We start from the raw sequence: 19,327 nt of genomic DNA on the forward strand, positions 1-19,327 counted from the left end.
ATCCTCTTCCCTTGAATGCATTGCCCTAGAAAAGGTAGGACCCTTTGATGCATTGAGGTGAGACAAACCCGAATGAAAAGAAGGAGGAAACATGTCCTTGACAAGAGGTCTCCGTGCATCCGCCATGAATCCCCGAGTGGATGCTCCCAATGGATCCTCTTGTACAGCCTTCATGGAATCCTCATTCAAGATGCCCTTGCCTTTTCTTTGCTCATAGTCACCATAATTCCCATGCTTTTCTTGTGCTTGAGACTTCCCAAACTTGTCCTCCATCACACCAATCCGTGAGGATAATGTTTCAAAATGAGAATCAAGCTTGGAGTCTAAGGTCTCCAACCGTTGTACAAGCATTTGCATGAGGGTGTCATGGTTAACCGCCGCTTGTGTCCCTTGAGAAATTTGATTATGTACATTGCCCCCATTGTCTTCATTGATGAATGCATCCCTTGCATCCATATTACCTTCCATGTCCTCATCACCAATGATCATTTCTTGCACAACATCCCCACCCTTGCGTGGTCTTCCCTTCGGCATAGTGAAGAAATGCAAGATGTTGGTAGAATGCCCAAATGATGTCGGAATTGGACAAAAGAAGGTTCTATGGGTAGGTAATGGTGTCTACTATCCTCCCAAATGAACACAGTAAAAATTAGGTGTGGGCAAGTACTCTCTGTTTTAGGGTTTGTGCGGGATAGCTGAAAGTAGTAATTTGGCTCTAAAACGCAAAATATATGTCGGAATTAGGATTTTGACGGCTCTATAGAAAGCTAACGGAAGATAGAACCTACCCCTAAAAGCATTTTGATTCAGTCAAAGTGGAAGTATATTCTGTTTGACTTTGACTAGAAAGTCAACATGACTACTTTGACCGAGATTGTGATATCCGATTAAGGGGTTCTATGGCTCATTTGAAAACTCTCAAGGAGTAGAATAGAGTCGTGTAATCACTCGGACCTAATCCCAAAAACCCCAGGACTGAATTAGGGTTTTGTAAAATCCCAGAAATTCCCAAAATTCGGTCCCAAAGCTCAATCCGGCTACAAATGATTGGTGTTTCTCCCCTTGGTAGTTGTGAATAACTCTTCAAGTGTATCCATGGGGTAAATCTCCAATCAATAAGCTTGTTTGGCTCCCTTGTTGGAAAAATTCCGCCAGAGTCTCCTTTGTAATTGGAACCAAATCTCAAATGAAAATGCAACTTCTCAAATCACAATGCAATACTCTTTGTATCCCACAATGTCATGAAAGATCATATGCACTCTTTGTCCATCAAAGCATTTGCAATATCCACACAATATGACGGAAAAGGGGTCCCATTGCCCAAATGCATCCACAAAGTCGATGGTGAGGATTGTTGAGGACGCGCGTTGAAGCTTGCCGATCTCCCGGCCAAGCTCTTCTCACCCCTTCACCGAGTTTTCCTCCAAGGTGAAGGTTGAGGCCATTTCTTCACACCGGTGTACCTAATCCCCCTTTGTACCGCTTTACCAAGCAATCACGGCACAAAGAGTTCAAGCCATTCTCCCCTTGGCCTCTCCAACCAATGCCAAGGTACCCTCACACATTGCTAGATTCTATAGAAACTTGAAGTGGTAGCAATGGTGAGTGTAGGTACAAAATGATGTGGATAATATCAAATGATAGAACAAGTTTGTTGGCTTACAAGTATTGAGCATGACTCATGCCCTTTTACAATTTAGAACTCATCAATAAAGCATGGACTCATGCCTCAATCCATCATCCAAAAGCTCCAACACAAACCAACAATTCACAATGCCCTCACCATGGCATTTGCATAAGCATTTGTTAACCACAATCAAGGCATTTGCAATTGCATTCCAACAATCCCTTTCACATCATATTGACAAATGCATGCTTCCAAAACTTATGCTCTCTTATGCCCATGTGTAAAACATAGCATTGGCATGGCTATGTATAGCATCCATAGTGTCCATATGGCATCAAGATGAGCACGAGGGACTCCAAAAACATTGCATAAGCTTGCTATTCCATCAATGGCATGCCAAATGAGACATAATGAAGAAAATCCCCCAAAATGTGATCTATGAATTGGCCAAGCTCATGTGGAATCAATTCCTTTCACCATTGCCATCAATAATGCATGGAGAAGCAATATTGGCATGTGAATGGTCAAGCTTTAATGGTTAATTTCTGAAAATTAGGGGAGTTTGAATGTGTCCAACCCTAATCCATTCCCAAGCTCCACCAAATGCTTCAAACTTGCAAGAAATTGATCAAACCACTCACCAATGTCATCTGGAAAGCTTCAATGGTAGAAAATGTTGAAGAAGCCTCTTGTTGAAGAAAAACGTAGCCTCTTTTTGCTCCCTGATTTGCAGCCAAAGAACACCATTTCTCCCTCTCCATTGGCCATGAAATGCTCCCCAAAATCTCACCAAAAAGGGCTAAAACACTTAGCAATCCTTCATGAAGCTTGTGGCTAAGCTTCATAGCTTGGAGGAGGCATGGAAGAGGCGACGAAAATCAGCGAAAATCAGCCCCAAAATTCAACGTGGAAGTGAAAATTCAGCCCCATTGCTAGTCTCCATGCTCATTGAGAGAAGAAATCACCATAATATGATGCTTGCAGCCATCTATGTTGAGTAGAACTTGGCAATGAAAGCTCAACTTTCAGCCATGGAGAAAGGTTCACAAGCTACCAAATCTTGAGAAAAAATTTGCAAGAAAGAGGCTCAAATGAAAGATCTCAAGAAGCTCTACAAAAACCCTAAGGTTTGGCATCAAAACGGGTAAAAGAAGAGCATCCCATGGCTATGGAAAGCTTGAGGAAGAAGAAGATGATTACTAAACGTGATTAGCAGAAAAGTTAATTGCAATTAGTCACTTGCCCTAAGTTTTGGCCCGACTGCCCCAAATTTTTGGTCCAGAGGCCCAAAATTTGGTCCAAAAATGGCAAAATTGGCCAAAATCACTCAAAATTCAAGTAATTTCCATGAAATGCTCACCATCTCCATGAGATTAAGCAAGATTAGAGAAGATTTGTCAAGAATCACTCAAGGATTACAAGAAAATGAGAAAAAAAAATGAAAGAAACTCAAATTTTCAAGCAAATTTTCCCAACAACCCATGCATGCCCATGATCAAAATCAAGAGCTCTGATACCAATTGGAATGAAGGGATGTAATGCATGAAAAATATGAGTAATCACCATGTAAACATGATGCCTAAGTGTGTTTAGTCTCTCACCAAGAGAATGGAAATAGCCTTCCACAAGCCAAGAGAGAAGCTATGAGCTCCAAGAAACATAAATTTCCATTTCTAAAAATGATCATCAAAAGTTACAACCATGGTCCAAGTCCCCTCTTTTATACATGGACTTGTCCCATTATTAACCCTATTGAATAAAGTTCTTACTTTATTACAAGAGAACTGGTGTTTTATGGTATATATAGAAACTTCTAATTGTTTTGTTTGATTAAATTGAAACATTGTTTTTGCAACATGGAATATCTTTACTTTTTAGAACCTAGATTGTTGTTGGGTTTGTATGGTCGAGACAGTTACGATGAGAGCTTTGGGCTCCTTAGAATTTACAATCTAAGATTGCGGAAGGTTGCAGATCAACTTCATATACGTGTAATGTTTGTGGATTATGAAAAGCCTGATAAGTTAGATTTTCGGTGCATAGGCGCTGGACAATACATATTTTTTCGATTTGCTTTTTAAGAGCCTGATAAGTTAGATTTTCGGTGCATAGGCGCTGGATTATGAAAAGCCTGATAAGTTAGATTTTCGGTGCATAGGCGCTGGACAATACATAATTTTTCGATTTGCTTTTTAAGAGCCTGTTCAAACGTCGTTCGCCTCAAATATTGATCCACCAAATGAGTTTTGTAAGCTTTTATCCTTACCCTACTTTTTTTCAATGAGAATTATATCTTCAATGCTAATGTTTTTTTCTGGTATACATTTTGCCAAATGGAGGGGTGGGATATAGGCTACCAAGGAGAGATAATCTAGCTATCTGAAGATTGTTTTAAAGTCGTGTTTAGGTGTGTTAAGATTGTTTTAAAGCCGTATTCAGGTGTGTTAAGATTGTCATCATTTTATGGGTTTGTAATGCTAGATGTATATTTATATGCCAAGTTTGGTGCTTTAGAAGCTTCTATATGGATATATATGGAAATCATGATGTGTTGAGTACGAAGTATATATATATGTATGAGTGTGAACAATATCTATGGATATTATAGATGCGTGTAAAATGTAAAATGTATCCTTGAAAATGTAAAATGCTTCCTCCGGACACTAGTTTTTTTGCAAGGACAAGATTTGGAATGAGAAAAGATAAATAGAGTAGCACAATACCAAATGTTCTGTTCTTTGAAAAAAAATTCAACAATGGTGGGAGACCCTGTGGTGGGCGAGGGGTCTCACTTTGTGCTGGTGCACGGGGCTTGCCATGGCGCGTGGTGCTGGTACAAGGTGCTGGAGCTGCTGAGACGTGCGGGCCACCGGGCCACCGCCATCGACCTGGCCGCATCCGGCATCCACCCGGCCGACCCCGACACCGTCCTCTCCTTCCAAGACTACAACCGCCCCCTCTCTCACTTCCTCTCCTCCCTCCACCCCTCTGAGCTACGCAAGGTACGCCGCCTGCACTCTCTTCTTGCTTTTGCCTCTGTTAACAAAAAAAACAAAAAAAAAACCTAAAAAGGGTGCATAAGAACCCCCTTGATTTCAATTCCTGGGCTATAACTCATCATGAGGGCTCTGTCCTCTCTGCTTGCTCCCAATGAGTTGAGCATTAGGGCTTCATTTTGAAAGCCTACCCTAACTTCCTTCAGTCTGAAGGCCATACACTAGGCTGACCTTCAAAATATATATGTTTTATGTCTAAACTCTAGAGAGATTTTCCAAAACAGTGGCCTTCTGTAGCCGCCCTTTGCAACCCTATTTCTAAGAGGCCTTCTCTCGAAGGTTTGAAGGGCTAAGGGCTTTGATGCCCTCTGAAGACTTCAAATTTCAGCACTGCAGTGAGAGCATGTAGAGGGCCATCTTCTATTGCTTAGCATGATCTTTGCCCCAGAAAAAAATATTAATTTAAACCTCGCTAGTACGACCATGATGATCCATCTACAAGGCATACCTGGCCTGTAACTTGATCCAACTGATGATCCATCTTCTACATTGCCTTGTAGATGGTCATGATGATCCATCTTCATCATCTCACATAGGTGAACATGCCATTGACTTCTAACATGATGATTTATCTTCATTGTCTTGTAGGTGATCCTTGTAGGGCATAGCCTTGGTGGCCTCTCCATCACCCATGCTTGTGAGGAGTTCCCCAGCCAGTTAACTGCGCTCGTGTATGTCGTAGGAGGCATTGTTCCAACTGGACTACCCTTCAAAGAGCATTTTGCTAGGGTGAAAACTTTGCATTCTTGCCCATGTTTAGCTCATTTTCAAACTTAAAGTGGCCCTACCCCTACCCCCTCCCAAAACAATCAAGCTCTCATTACAATAATGTCACCAGGTGTTTGCTAATCACTCCTTGGAGTTCTTCTACAAGGATGGTCCAAAAAATGATCCCACATCTTTTATCTTCACTCGCGATTCTATTAAGGACATGCTATACAATGCTTCTCCATCTGAGGTACATTTTCAGTCTTCCAATTCACACATTTCCTTTCTATAAAATCTAGCTACCATTATGTGCAAACTATGAGTAGCTCAAAGGACTATGTTCTATATATCCCATAAGGTGAACTTGAAGAGTACATAGCGTTTTGTGTATGGACAAGATGTGAAAATCACATTAGTAACTAAAGCTTGTGTGTTTTTGTGTCACCAATTGACCGACCATTTGGTCCATCTCCAGTTTTTGCGTCTCATTCACTTGAGGCCAGGTCAGTGTCTCATGTGAAGAGGCCAGTATTTTGCTGACATGGACGGGAGCCAGACTGGTGCCACCCGTGTGTTAGCAGGATGGTGTCGTATGGGCGGGAGCCAGACTGGTGCCACCCGTGTATGACCTGGACTGTGTTCGACCCATGGGATTGTCACGTCATTGAAGAGCCAGTATTCGTGCCGTGTTTTGCCTATGGGACTGTCACACCATAGGCAGACTTGTGCCTAGAACTGTGTCTTACCTATGGGATTGTCACTCCATAGGAAGACCAGGTTTTTATGTTTTACATCGTGTCAGTTTTGTGCCGACAGATATTTTGTACTTGTTCCATGAACGGGAGATATGTCCATGTTACTAATTGCACATGCACACATGTTTTGCATGTTTGAAATTGTTTTCGCATGACATGTATTTTTGTGTTTGCCTGCTTGACGTGTTACTTACTGAGCGGAGACGCCTGCCAGTGAGTCGTGAAGTCTGCTCTGTCTTCTGACGAGTTTTAGTGCATGTGAACAGGTGGTAAGTATATTGCACATGTTATTTTAATATTTCATATTCTAACCTTTTGTTTTATAAGGTTAAATGTTCACATTCATTTAAAAGTGGGCACCCCCTATGGGCACCCACTTAGGGGCCAAGGTGGGGAGCCCCACTTAAGTGTGTGTGGGGGTGGGTGCATGGGCACCTACCCAACCCACCTTAGAACTGGCCACCCACATGCAATCGTTGGGGGGGGGGGGCAGCCAAAACAAAGTGTTAACTCCACTTTAAGTTTTATAAAAAAAACCTTCTCCTTCAAGCGTGGACACCACCCGCTTCCACCATCTTCGTGAAGAGCAAGAACCAGCGATCGTTTACGCAACCCCTGAGGCGGCTCTTTCCATCATAGCTCAGGCGGCTGCTTCTGTCTTGCAGACGGCTGTACCCTCTGCTACGGCTGTACCCTCTCCAGCTGGCTGCGTTGAACCTCCAGCAGGCTGCGTTGAATCTTTAGAACAGGCTGCGCTTCATTCACAGCAGGCACTTGTCCTTCCCAGCCGACGGTTGCTTTCTCCTTCCAATGGGCGGCTGCCCTTTCCTGTGCAGGCGGCCATAACAGGCGGATTGTGCACGCTTCCTCCTTCTCAGGCTGCGCATACACTCTAGAGGGTTGTGCGCCTTCCTCCTTCTCAGGCTGCGCATACACTCTAGAGGGTTGTGCGCCTTCTCCTCCTCTGCACAGTAGCTACCATCAACAGCAGAATACAGACGGCTCCTCCTCCACGACATCTTCTCTCCACGCTGCAGCCAGGAAACTCCTCCCTTGCAAGTGGGTGTTTCCTCTCTCACAGCAGGCGGTTGTGTCCCTTTTTGCGGTTGTACTTACCCTGGTGGCTACACTAAGTTTATCTACAAGGCGGCTGTGCCATCTCAACAAGGTTGCACATCTTCTCCACGGGCGACTACAAGAGGAATTCACCTCTCCTGGGTGGCTACATCTTCTACACGAATACCTCGGGTATTGGTCCTCTATCTGCCATCCACAAGTAAGTGAATTTTAGATTTAAGTAAAGTATTTTTGTGTTAAATCTGATAAGGGATTCCCGACTCCCTATACGGCCAACACCCGTTTGGTGCCGGGTAGTCCAAGCTCTATTGGCGAACCTCGGTCCAAAGGTGCTGAGATCGGGAGAGCCAGGCGTTAGTACGAGAGCGCCTGTTTGTGTGTGGTCTCGGAACACCAGTGAGGCGCTCTCCGCGGAGTCCAGTCACCAGTGAAAGCACAGGACCGTATAGACTGGACCACGCTAGTGGTCATTCTGCTTCGAGTGTCTACTTCGAACGTCGACTTCGAGCATATTTGTTTGGTACTGTTTTCATATGTACATGGACATCATCTGGTTCTTGGAACCCATGGAGCATTGTATTTGTTAAATACTCTCAATAAATATATCATATATTGAGGGGGGGGTCGGCCCGTTCCGGCCCCAGTGCTGGTGTCCATCTTTCCATTTCATTTCATTTCAATTTCAAGTTGTATGAAGTTGTCCATTTCAAATTTGTGGTTTTAAAGTTGTGCTATTAAGCGTGTGGGAATCCAACAGAGTCTTCCCACTTGACGGGATCGGTTTCATTGGTATCAGAGCACGGTTGTTTCCCTCTTTCTAGTGGGGAAACGAACCTGTGTACTGGACATCCCGCTTTTAGCACACTTTAAACACAATGGACAGCCAAGGCAACCCTTTGGAAGTGCCTAATTCGAGGGGTCCATCTAGTGCCTCTCGTGGGTCTGATGCCCTGCGAGGGAATCAAAGGGTCAACTGTCTCCAGTCCAGAAGAGGCAAACAGATAAAGACTATGAACTAGTAGAACCAGAATGTAGGAGCGTCAGGTGTAGCATCTGAGGTGAGCATGGGGCAGGACAAGTGGGATCATGGAGGGAAGCAATCGGCTGAAGCACATGAACCCAGACAAGGGCTGTCGGATGCAAGGAAAAGAGGATGTTGGCTGTCGGCAGACGTCAGCAGAAAGGTTGGGCAAGTAGGCGCAGCAAAGACAATGGACAAGCAGTCGGGCAGTACCAAAAAGGGTATGTGTGGACATGGAACTGGCCGACCAGCAGTCGGCCAGCATAAAGTGTCCCAAGTCCCATATAAAAAGGGCCCTCATGCTCAAGGTTTAGTCATTCAACCCACTAGGGGTTTGAGTCAGTAGGATCCTAGTCTAGGGCAGATTTTAGGTGTGTTATCACCTTTTCAAGAGGGCAGCCAAGGGCTGCAAAGATATGTACCCTTTTTGTACTATAGTATATACGGAATTTCCAGCACTTCTCACTCTCTCTCTCTCTACTCTCTCTCTACCTGCGTTTTTGCATCAGATGGTGCGTTTTTGCATCAGAAGGTTTCCAAGACTGTTTAGGGCTGAAAGAAGACTTCCCAGAGCTTCCGCGCGTTACATTGGTATCAGAGCATCAGGCTCAGCAAAGCTAAACGCTGAATCAGTCCCAGATGATGGTGTACAGGTCCAAGGTACAGGAAAGTACACGGATTCGAAGCCCAAGGCGAGGAGCACAGAAGCGGGAAGAACTCCCAGGAGGTTTGTTGGTGGTGTTCCACAGTGCCAGATGGGGATGGCAGTTCCGTGAGCCAGATAGGTTCTAAGGGAACGGTCCCAAGGGAGGTTGATCCTCCAAGGGTGATGTGAGAGTGCCAGACTCAGTTCCAGGAACGAAGACCAAGACGGTGTTCAGAGTCAGGGCAGGAATGGATTGTGGACTAGAGGAAGACCAGATGCATAGATCTTCATCAAAGACAGAGTGGTTTGGAGAACAGATCGGATTTTCAGAGAAAAAGGTTGCCAGGGATGGATGATGACAGAGGGACTTCGGGACAGGATTGGGATGATGACAGTCATCCAAGAGCAGGTTGGATTCCCGTCATCAAGTTTAGCAGAGGGGGATGTCATGTGCATCACAGATGCCATGGACATTTTCCCAGCTAGATCCAGAAGAGGCAAACAGATAAAGACTATGAACCAGTAGAACCAGAATGTAGGAGCTTCAGGTGTAGCATCTGAGGTGAGCATGGGGCAGGACAAGTGGGATCATGGAGGGAAGCAGTCGGCTGAAGCACATGAACCCAGACAAGGGCTGTCGGATGCAAGGAAAAGAGGATGTTGGCTGTCGGCTGACGTCAGCGGAAAGGTTGGGCAAGTAGGCGCAGCAAAGACAATGGACAAGCAGTCGGGCAGTACCAAAAAGGGTATGTGTGGACATGGAACTGGCCGACCAGCAGTCGGCCAGCATAAAGTGTCCCAAGTCCCATATAAAAAGGGCCCTCATGCTCAAGGTTTAGTCATTCAACCCACTAGGGGTTTGAGTCAGTAGGATCCTAGTCTAGGGCAGATTTTAGGTGTGTTATCACCTTTTCAAGAGGGCAGCCAAGGGCTGCAAAGATATGTACCCTTTTTGTACCATAGTATATACGGAATTTCCAGCACTTCTCACTCTCTCTCTCTACTCTCTCTCTACCTGCGTTTTTGCATCAGATGGTGCGTTTTTGCATCAGAAGGTTTCCAAGAGTGTTTAGGGTTGAAAGAAGACTTCCCAGAGCTTCCGCGCGTTACATATGAGGGCTGAAATGGAACATATGAGAAAAGTTCTGCAGGCTCAAGAGCAAGAGTTAAAGTTTTTGCATGAAGATCCCCATGTGCAAAGTGCTATTGAAGCCAGGAAGGCTGATGCAATGGTAGATGTAACTTTTGAGTCTATGGCTCGGGAAGTGGGCAAGAAACCAAGGGAGTTGGCACTTGTCTACCTTCTCCGCAAAGGTGATATTAAAGAGGGGGATGACGGAGAGCTGAAATTCAGAAATCCACCTCGTTTGAAGCATGGAGATCCTGCATCTCAAAGGCTGAAATCTTTAATGCAAAAGGAAGAGGTGACAGTCACCTCTGGACATGCATCTTCTCCACAAGGCACTAAGCCTGACAGATATATGTATGCCAGTAATCATGGAGGGCATGAAAGTCACATGCATGCAAGACATGTATCTCATGGTAAGGGTGACAGGTCTGCTTCCAGAAAAATTTTGCCTTCTGAGTTGTCTCATGGAGAGACATTGCCATATGCAGGTAAGTCACATGCGTCTGAGTTTCAAGTTCGTGGAGCACATGCCACCGTGCCTCATGAAACTTCTATGACGGTCCATGGAGCCCATGCAGATAGGGCTGCCCCGTTGGATAAGGGGAAAAGAAAAAGAGAAGACCATGAGCCTCATGCCAGGAAGCTCAAGGAATTCAAAGCAGGTGACAAATCTGTTAAGTTTGATGTCTTTCATGGTGAATATGATGCTTCTAAAGTGTTAGCATTTGTGGCACAGTTCGACATTGCTTTTAGCGATGAGGACTTTACTGAAAAGTCAATAGTACGCCATGCTAGCATGTTTTTGAAAGGGACTGCTGCTCATTGGTGGATCACTGAAAAGATCACCAAGGATCCCATTAACACCTGGAAGGAATTTAAAGACAGATTTTATGCTCAGTTTCTGCCACCAAATGCGGAGCAAACTCTCACTCAAAAGTGGGACAGGCTAGAACAAAGAGACAATGAAAGCGTGCAACAGTATGTCAACAAGTTTTGGAAAGTGTTGCTGGAAGTGACTCCCTTTATGCAAATCGTTGAGGATGAAAGAAAGAGAAAGTTTCGCTCTGGACTGCAACCAACATATCGATTGGGCATTGAATTGCACCCGAAACATACTTTGCAACAACTCACAGCTTCTGCTCTTGCTACGGAGCAATTGGTGCTCAAGATTAAACAGGATCAAGGAGGTTCAAAGGGGAAAGACAAGGCTATCCCAAATCAGCAAAAGGGTGGACAGCCACCTAAAAAGAACTTCCGGGACACCTACAAGGGTGGTAAAGCTGAAAATAACACATCTAAAGATCAAGGCCCAAGGAAGAACAAATTCGGCTTAACCTCGGAGCAAAGAGAGCAATATGCCAAGGATGGAAAATGCTTTTCTTGTAGTAGCAAAGACCACATGTTTCGACAATGCCCAGATCGCAAACCAAAGCACGAGGACAAGCAGACCAAGGCTAATGTACATGCAGTTCCTGATGTGCAAGGAAATACAGGTCATGATGCAAAAGAGCGAATGGTTTGCAAGGCTTGGGGGGCAAATCAAGGATCAGTCCGCCTTATTCATGTTTGATGACTGTGCAACCGATAACTTCATCTCTATGCAAATGGCAACTGCATTGGGTATTGAGGTTGAGAACATGGGACCTCAGATTGAAGCCGAAGCTGCATTTATTGGTAAAGAGGTGCAGGTTACCCCATTGATAGGGAAGTTGCGCATCCATATCCAGGGCTACCTTGATAATGAGCATTTCCTAGTTGCTCCACTGAATGGATGTGATGTATTGTTGGGCAAGCCGTGGCACCATAGGCTTGAGTCGCGCAAAGACTACAAGTCTAATATGATTTTATTTATGCATAAAGGCCGCATGCATTTTATTGATGCTGGCAAAGAGGGGGATTCCATCCCACTTGTATCACACATCCAAATTAATAAAGCAATGAAAAAGAGTCTTTCCGCGTACTTGGTTTTTGTTCGTGATAGCCTTGTACCAAATCATCAAAATGTGGATGCTATGTCTAATGATAGGCTGAATTTTCTTCATGCATTCAACGACTGTTTTGTTGATTCATTGCCAGGTGAATTACCTCCCCAAAGGCCCGAAGATCACCGCATAGATCTTGTGCCAGGTAGTTCTCCACCTAACAAACCCGCATACTGAGTGAGTGTTGAACAACAAGAAGAAATCATGAAGCAGGTAAACGAGCTTTTAGAGAAAGGTTTGGTTCAGCCCAGTTCCTCACCTTACTGCTCTCCTGTGCTTCTTGTTCAAAAGAAGGACGGATCATTCCGTATGTGTGTGGACTATAGAGCTTTGAACAAGCTTACCATCAAGAACAGATTTCCAATTCCGCGAATTGATGATATTTTGGATAAGCTTGATGGCTCAGCTTGTTTTAGCAGACTTGATTTGAAGAGTGGTTATCACCAGATACGCGTGGTGCCACAAGATGTCCATAAAACTGCATTCAGGACAGCCTTCGGATTATATGAATTTTTGGTAATGTCTTTTGGTATCACCAATGCTCGTGCTACTTTTAATCGTATGATGGATAGGATATTCCAACCCCATCGCAAATACACAGGAGTATTCTTTGATGATATCTTGGTTTTCTCCAAGAATGAGCAGGAACACAGAACTCATTTGGTCACAGTGTTCGAAGAGTTGCGGAAGCATAAACTTTTCATCAATGCCAAGAAAAGTGAATTTTTCCTTTTAGAGATTCATTATCTGGGTCATATTGTATCTAGAGAAGGAGTAACAATGGATCCTGCAAAAATAGAGACCATTCGCAATTGGCCCGAATTGCAAAACGTACATGAAGTACGTAGTTTTCTGGGGTTATGTTCGTATTACAGGCGTTTCATAAGGTATTTCGCCATGATTGCCACTCCTCTACATGATCTCACGAAGAAGAAAATCACTTTCAAATGGACTTCAAAGGAACAGGATGCTTTCTTGCAGCTCAAGCATGCTATTATATGTGGTCCAGTATTGATTGTTCCTGACTTGCACAAGTCATTCGTGGTTGAGTGTGATGCTTGTGGTGATTGCATTGGAGCTGTCCTAAATCAAGAAGGGCATGCAGTTGCATACGAGAGCCGTCGTTTGCATGATGCCGAGCTTTATATGGATATCTATGAGAAAGAGCTCTTGGCTGTAATTCACGCCTTAAAAATATGGAAACATTACCTTCTTGGGGCTGAATTTGTAGTCAAGAGAGATCATCAAAGCTTGTGATACTTTCTATCTCAAACAAAGCTTTCCCAGGACTACAAGCTTCTTTTGGAGGGCTTTATTTGATAATATGGGTACTAAACTTGAGTTTTCATCAGCTTATCATTCCCAAACGGATGGCCAAAGTGAAGCTGCAAATTCAGCCATGTTGGATTTGTTGAAATGTTATGTGGCAGATCAAAAGATTGCATGGGAGAAGTCTTCCACTTGTTGAGTTTGCCTACAACAATATGATCCATGCCTCCACGGGAAAGGCTCCGTTTGAGATTATTTATGGCAGAGTGGTATTGCCACCCATCCTTCGTACTAAGGATAAGATATTTGCAGCTGATGAATATGTTCGTGACTTGGATGTTGCCTTTGGTCAGGTCCGGACAGCCATTGCAAGCTCTCAGGATAAGCATAAAATGGCTGCTGACAAGCACAGAAGGGGCATGGAAGTCAAAGAAGGTGATTGGGTTTTGCTGAAATTTGAGAAGGCTAGGCTTCGGAATAGGCCAGGACGAGATGGATCATATCCTAAACTTTCTCCTCGCTATTATGGACCCTTCAAGGTGATTCACAAGATCAATGAAGTGTCCTACAGGCTTGCTTTACCTAGTCATTGGAAGATTCACAATGCTTTTCATGTGAGTCTATTTCGGAAATATGTGTTGGGTGTTGGACTCACACACTCATACACACAAACCTGCACATTAGGGTTAGGTGCAGGGTAGAGAAGCTCACACACAGAAATGAGAGAGAGAGAGAGAGAGAGAGAGAGAGAGAGAGAGAGAGAGCCAAAAGTGTGGTATCCACAAAATGCAAGTCAACCCTTGCATGTGTGCCACATCCATATAATATAGAACTACAAAATATTATGTGTGTCCTTTCACACTTGATGTCCAAGGGGAAAAACCACATGGGAAAAAGTGTCCTTGGTTAAGCCCTGTTCACACATAGCACTACCATAAGTGAGCATATGCCTACAAATCCCCCCTGTAGTGGAAGTGTGAACCTGTACAAGGAAGCAGATCACTCTCTGTATGAGAGTAAGCTCAAAGCTTTGCGGAAAGCTTCAAACTTTTCTCGAGGTAAAGCCTTTGTGAATAGATCTGCAACATTATCCTGTGTAGGGCAATAAGATAAACTGATCTCCCCTGCATGTAGCCTCTCTCTGACATAGTGATAATGAATCTCTATGTGCTTGGTACGTGCATGAAATACTGGATTTCGTGCCACGGCCATAGCACTCTGCCTATCAGTGAGAATGGTGTCTGCTGACACTCACGAAGATCAGCCAATAGTCTCCTCAACCATACACAATCTACTGTAGCTGTAAAGACTGCCCTGTACTCAGCCTCACAAGTAGATGTAGCAACAGTGGGTTGCTTTTTACTCAACCAAGATATGCATGAGCTGCCAAGAAAAAAACAATTCCCACTGGTGGATTGCCTGGTATCGTAATCACCAGCCCAATCTGAAGCACTGTATGCATAAAGCTGCAAGCTGCCCCCCCTGGGATAGAACAAACAAAGATCCAGGGTACCCTTAAGATATCGAAAAATGCGTTTGACTGCTTGCCAATGCTTTGTGCCTGGGCTGTGCATGAATTTGCTCAACAAAGACACCCCAAAAGATATGTCTGGCCTCGTGTTACACAAGTAAATGAGGCATCCCACTGCCTGGCTATAAAGGCCGGCCTCAAAAGGCTCTCCAATATCACGCATAGTAAGCCTTACACCTGGTTCTACCGGAGTAGAAATGGGCTTACATTCATCCATGTGAAGCCTTTTTAGCAAACTTTTTATGTACTTAGTTTGCTGCATAACAATGCCATCATCTGTATGCATAAACTGTATGCCGAGATAGTAGTGTAAAGGCCCCAAATCTGACATATCAAATTCAGCTTTCAAATCAGCTTTGAAATCTGAAATTTGTGCTTTGCTTGTACCTGTAATGAGCATGTCATCTACATACAAGATGACTATGAGAATATCGGCATTGGTTTTCTTCACATATAATGTGCTTTCAGCTGGACTATTCTCATAACCTTGGCTGGTTAGATGAGCATGTATCTTATCATACCAAGCTCTTGGAGCTTGCTTTAACCCATACAATGCTTTGTGCAACCTGCATACTTTATGTTCCTCACCAGGAACTACAAAACCAATGGGCTGATATACATATACTTCCTCCTGTAAATCCCCATTTAAGAATGCAGTTTTGATATCCAATTGATGCACTTTCCATCCTTTATGGGCAGCCAATGCAATCACAGATCTTATTGTGGTCATTCTCGAAGTAGGAGCAAAAGTCTCTTCATAATCTATTCCCTTTTTCTGGGAGTAGCCTTTAGCCACAAGTCTTGCTTTGTACCTGTCAATAGTACCATCCGACTTTCTTTTGACTTTGTACACCCACTTTGTGCCAATTACATGCTTGCCTTTAGGCAATTCCACAAGATCCCATGTATTATTCTTCATGATAGAAGAAATTTCAGCTTGCATAGCTTGCAACCAATGCTCATTCTCATGTGCTTCTTCATAAGAAGAAGGCTCTTTTGAATCAAAGAGACCACCCATTGCGAATGCAGACTCCCCACGATGTACATTCAAGGCATGGCTGGAACTAGCCCTTGTTCTACTTGTGAGTGGAGCTGCAAGTTTGCTTTCTTGCAAAGTTTTCAGCAACCATCTTGGCACTGACTTGGCTGTGTCTATGGCTGTTTGCTCTTCCCTGACAAGATCTTCCACTTCTTCCACAGAAGGGGGCTGAATGGCTGGCTGTTCCACATGTTCTACATGTGGATTTTCTTGTGTAGGGGCTGGCTGATCTGAATCCCCCCTAATTGCAATGGGTAAAAGTCCATCAAACATGTCATGTATGCCTGTATCATTGCTTTTATACAAGTTGACCATGGGCTGTTCTGAATTTTCAGCAAATACCACATCTCTACTCACAAAAATCCTTCGTGTAGTTGGATTATAAAGACGGTATCCTTTGCTTTCATTGCTGTAGCCCACAAAAATGCATTTAATTGCTTTGTCATCAAGCTTTGTTCGGAGTTGTTCTGGCACATGTGCATATGCCAAACACCCAAATGTACGCATATAATCCACTGTTGGCTTTCGGCTATACCAAGCCTCAATTGGTGTTATGGTTTTCAAAGCTTTTGTTGGACACCTGTTCAACACATGAGTTGCACACATTATAGCTTCCATCCAAAATTTGTGAGGCAACTTTTGTGCTTTCACCATGCATCTTGCCATCTCCATGAGAGATCTATTTTTCCTTTCAGCTACACCATTCTGCTGCGGTGTATAAGGCACAATACATTGGTGTTTGATGCCCTTTTGAAGCATATAGTCCTTGAATGCATTTGACATGTATTCTCCACCTCTATCTGAGCGAAGTGTTTGGACTTTACATGCACACATATTTTCAGCCATTGCTACAAAGTGTCGAAAGCATGTAAACACATCTTCTTTTGCTTTCAAAGGGTAAGCCCAAGCAAACCTGGAGTAGTCATCAATGAATGTGACGAAGTAAAGATGTCCCCCTATGGATGGTGTCCGCATTGGACCACATACATCACTATGTATGAGCTGTAATTTACTTTCAGCTCTAATAGCTCCATCTTTGGGGAATGGTTTCCGTTGCATCTTTCCCAAAATACACCCCTCACATACATGTCTTGGTGGAGACTCAAGAGGCGGCATATTATCAACCATATGATGCTTCTGCAAAAATATCAAACTCTGAAAATTTACATGCCCAAAACGAGCATGCCATAGCTCTGCATCATGCATAGCAGGAGTGTGGGCAGCCACTGTATTTACATCATTAGTGCGCTTGTCATAGCTGTCCAGCTTATACAAGCCTTTGTATCGTGTTCCAAAAGTGACTATTTCATAACCCTTTGATGGGTCTTTTACCAAACACTTCCCATCTTCAAATTCAACCTTTAAACCTTGGTCGTTTATGGCTGAGACGGAGAGCAGATTTGTCTTTATCCCTGGAACATACAATACATTTTTCATACATATATTGGCACCATTGGCTGCAATAAGTATGACATTACCAATTCCCGTTACTGGATATGTGGTATGATCTGCACATGATACAGTGCGGCCATTTGAAGCATAAACCAAGTGCTGAAATACATCTTTGCATGAAGTGATGTGGCTCGAAGCACCACTATCAAAATACCATGATGCATTCTGTCTGTCAGATGCAATGCAAGACATATCAGTGTCTGAAGCACCTGGTGTGTCACTAGTGCATGTGACCAAAAAAGTGTACTCTTCCTGGAGTACATTAGCTGATTGCCGTGCTTTGTCATCCGAAGAGTCTGCTACTGCATTGCCTGCTTCTTTCTTTTTCTCTTTTGCAATCCTTTTCCTACATTCACTGATGTAGTGTCTAGGCTTACGGCAGTAGTGACATTTGCCCTTCTTTTTGGGCTTGTTTGCATCCCCTTTGTCAGACTTTTCACCACTAGAAGAGGGCTGTCCATGACCAGCCTTGCTAGACTGTTGTCCCCCATGCCTAAAGCTCTTTGCTTTACCCTTATCCTTGGCTGTAAATGCCTTTTCTCCACCACGGTTGCTCGATATGTTTGCTCTTGTTTGCTCTTCCTGCAAGAGTAAACCCACGAGCTCTTCAAAAGTGACGGGATCACCACCTCCTCTCATCGAGAGGTTGAGAGAGGTGTGAAAGCCCAAGTAGGAAGGCGGTAAAGAATGAAGAGTGTTGGTGACCATCTGTCTGTCTAGGATAACCTCATGAATGTTGAGCAATTGTTCCTGCAAATCTTTCACTTTGGTGAGATGATCTGCCATAGAGTCACCCTCATCCATAGAAAGAAGATCCAATTGCCTCTTCAAGTACGCAACTCTTGCCTCGTTGCGTACCTGATACATTGCTTCCAATGTGTCCCATGCAAGCTTCGATGTCTTGCATGAACGAATGTGCGGAATAATAGTCCTTTTCACTGAAAGGGCTATCAATGACATGGCCTGTGCATCCCTAGAGTCCCATCTCTTCTGCTCTTGTGTGGGAGCAGGATCTACATCAGGAGCTCTTTGAGCACCTCCCCTTTGAGGCGTGGCTGGCTGAATGGTATGTGGGCGTGTGTCATCACCACACACGATGCCCCAAAGCCCTTTGGCTACCAGCAAATTACGGATCATAAAACTCCAGAGGGAGTAGTTAGATCCATCCAGCTTGTCCTCCTGGGTGAGCACACCAAATACATCTGTAGCATTCTGTGCCATGTCAACAAAATATATCTGCAAGCAAACCAAGCACCAATGTGCACTGCCAGGCAACCAAATGTCCTGAGCAAATGTATGCCTGCAAACCAAAGCACGTGTAAACCTGCACCAAATTGTCCAATTACACTCAATGTGTGTACATACGCGACAAATCGCAGCTGTAATGCCCAATTACATGCTCCAATCAGAAAATCCCCAATTTTTATGCACTCCAATCGCTTCAATGTGCATCTAATTGGCCAATTTTCACAAAAGCCCCAAATTTCTACAAGTGAAAGAGGTTCAATTTGCCAATTTTGACCTCAATTTTGAAAAACCCCCAAATTTTTGCAAATAAGAGAGGTTCAATTTGCTGATTTTGACCTCAATTTCAAAAACCCCCAAATTTCATCTGCAATTTTCTTTTCAATCTGACTTGAACAGTATTCATTGTCTGCAAAATCGGCATATGACCTGCCCTGCAATGGCTGCAGATTTTGTATTTGACCTAGAAATTTGTACAGAAAAATACCTTCAGGCAAGGTGTCGTTGCAGGTGGCCAGTCGTTGCAGGTGGAGACGTTGGAGGGAATCAAACCAAATGTTGAAGGGAATCGAACCAAATGTTGGAGGGTTGAGCAGGCGGAATGTTGAGTTGAGCAGGCGGAATGTTGAGTAGTCGAGCGAGTGGGAGGTGTGCAGAGCTGCAGATGGGTGCACACAGGTCACAAGGTGTGCAGAGGACAGCAAGGCGGAGCAGATGGAAGCGGCAGCCGTGGGCCAGTCGTAGGCGGGAGAATAGTAGACGGGCGCTGAACGGTGGCGGACCAGCAGAA

General features: G+C 44.1%; 1 protein-coding gene across 1 annotated transcript in view; it reads left to right on the plus strand.

Moving 5' to 3' along the window:
• The first annotated feature begins 4,315 nt into the window (after positions 1-4,315).
• Positions 4,316-19,327, plus strand: part of LOC147617287 (methylesterase 18-like) — an 85,422-nt gene continuing 70,410 nt past the window's right edge. The window contains exons 1-3 of the mRNA XM_086776920.1: positions 4,316-4,629; positions 5,272-5,412; positions 5,522-5,641. Coding sequence (XP_086633046.1) covers positions 4,354-4,629; positions 5,272-5,412; positions 5,522-5,641 — 537 coding nt within the window. The 5' untranslated portion in view covers positions 4,316-4,353. The remainder of the gene's footprint in view (positions 4,630-5,271; positions 5,413-5,521; positions 5,642-19,327) is intronic.

Source organism: Cibotium barometz, chromosome 37 (assembly GCF_041138505.1).
Source record: "Cibotium barometz isolate CiBa-2024 chromosome 37, ASM4113850v1, whole genome shotgun sequence".
Lineage (NCBI taxonomy): Eukaryota > Viridiplantae > Streptophyta > Polypodiopsida > Cyatheales > Cibotiaceae > Cibotium > Cibotium barometz.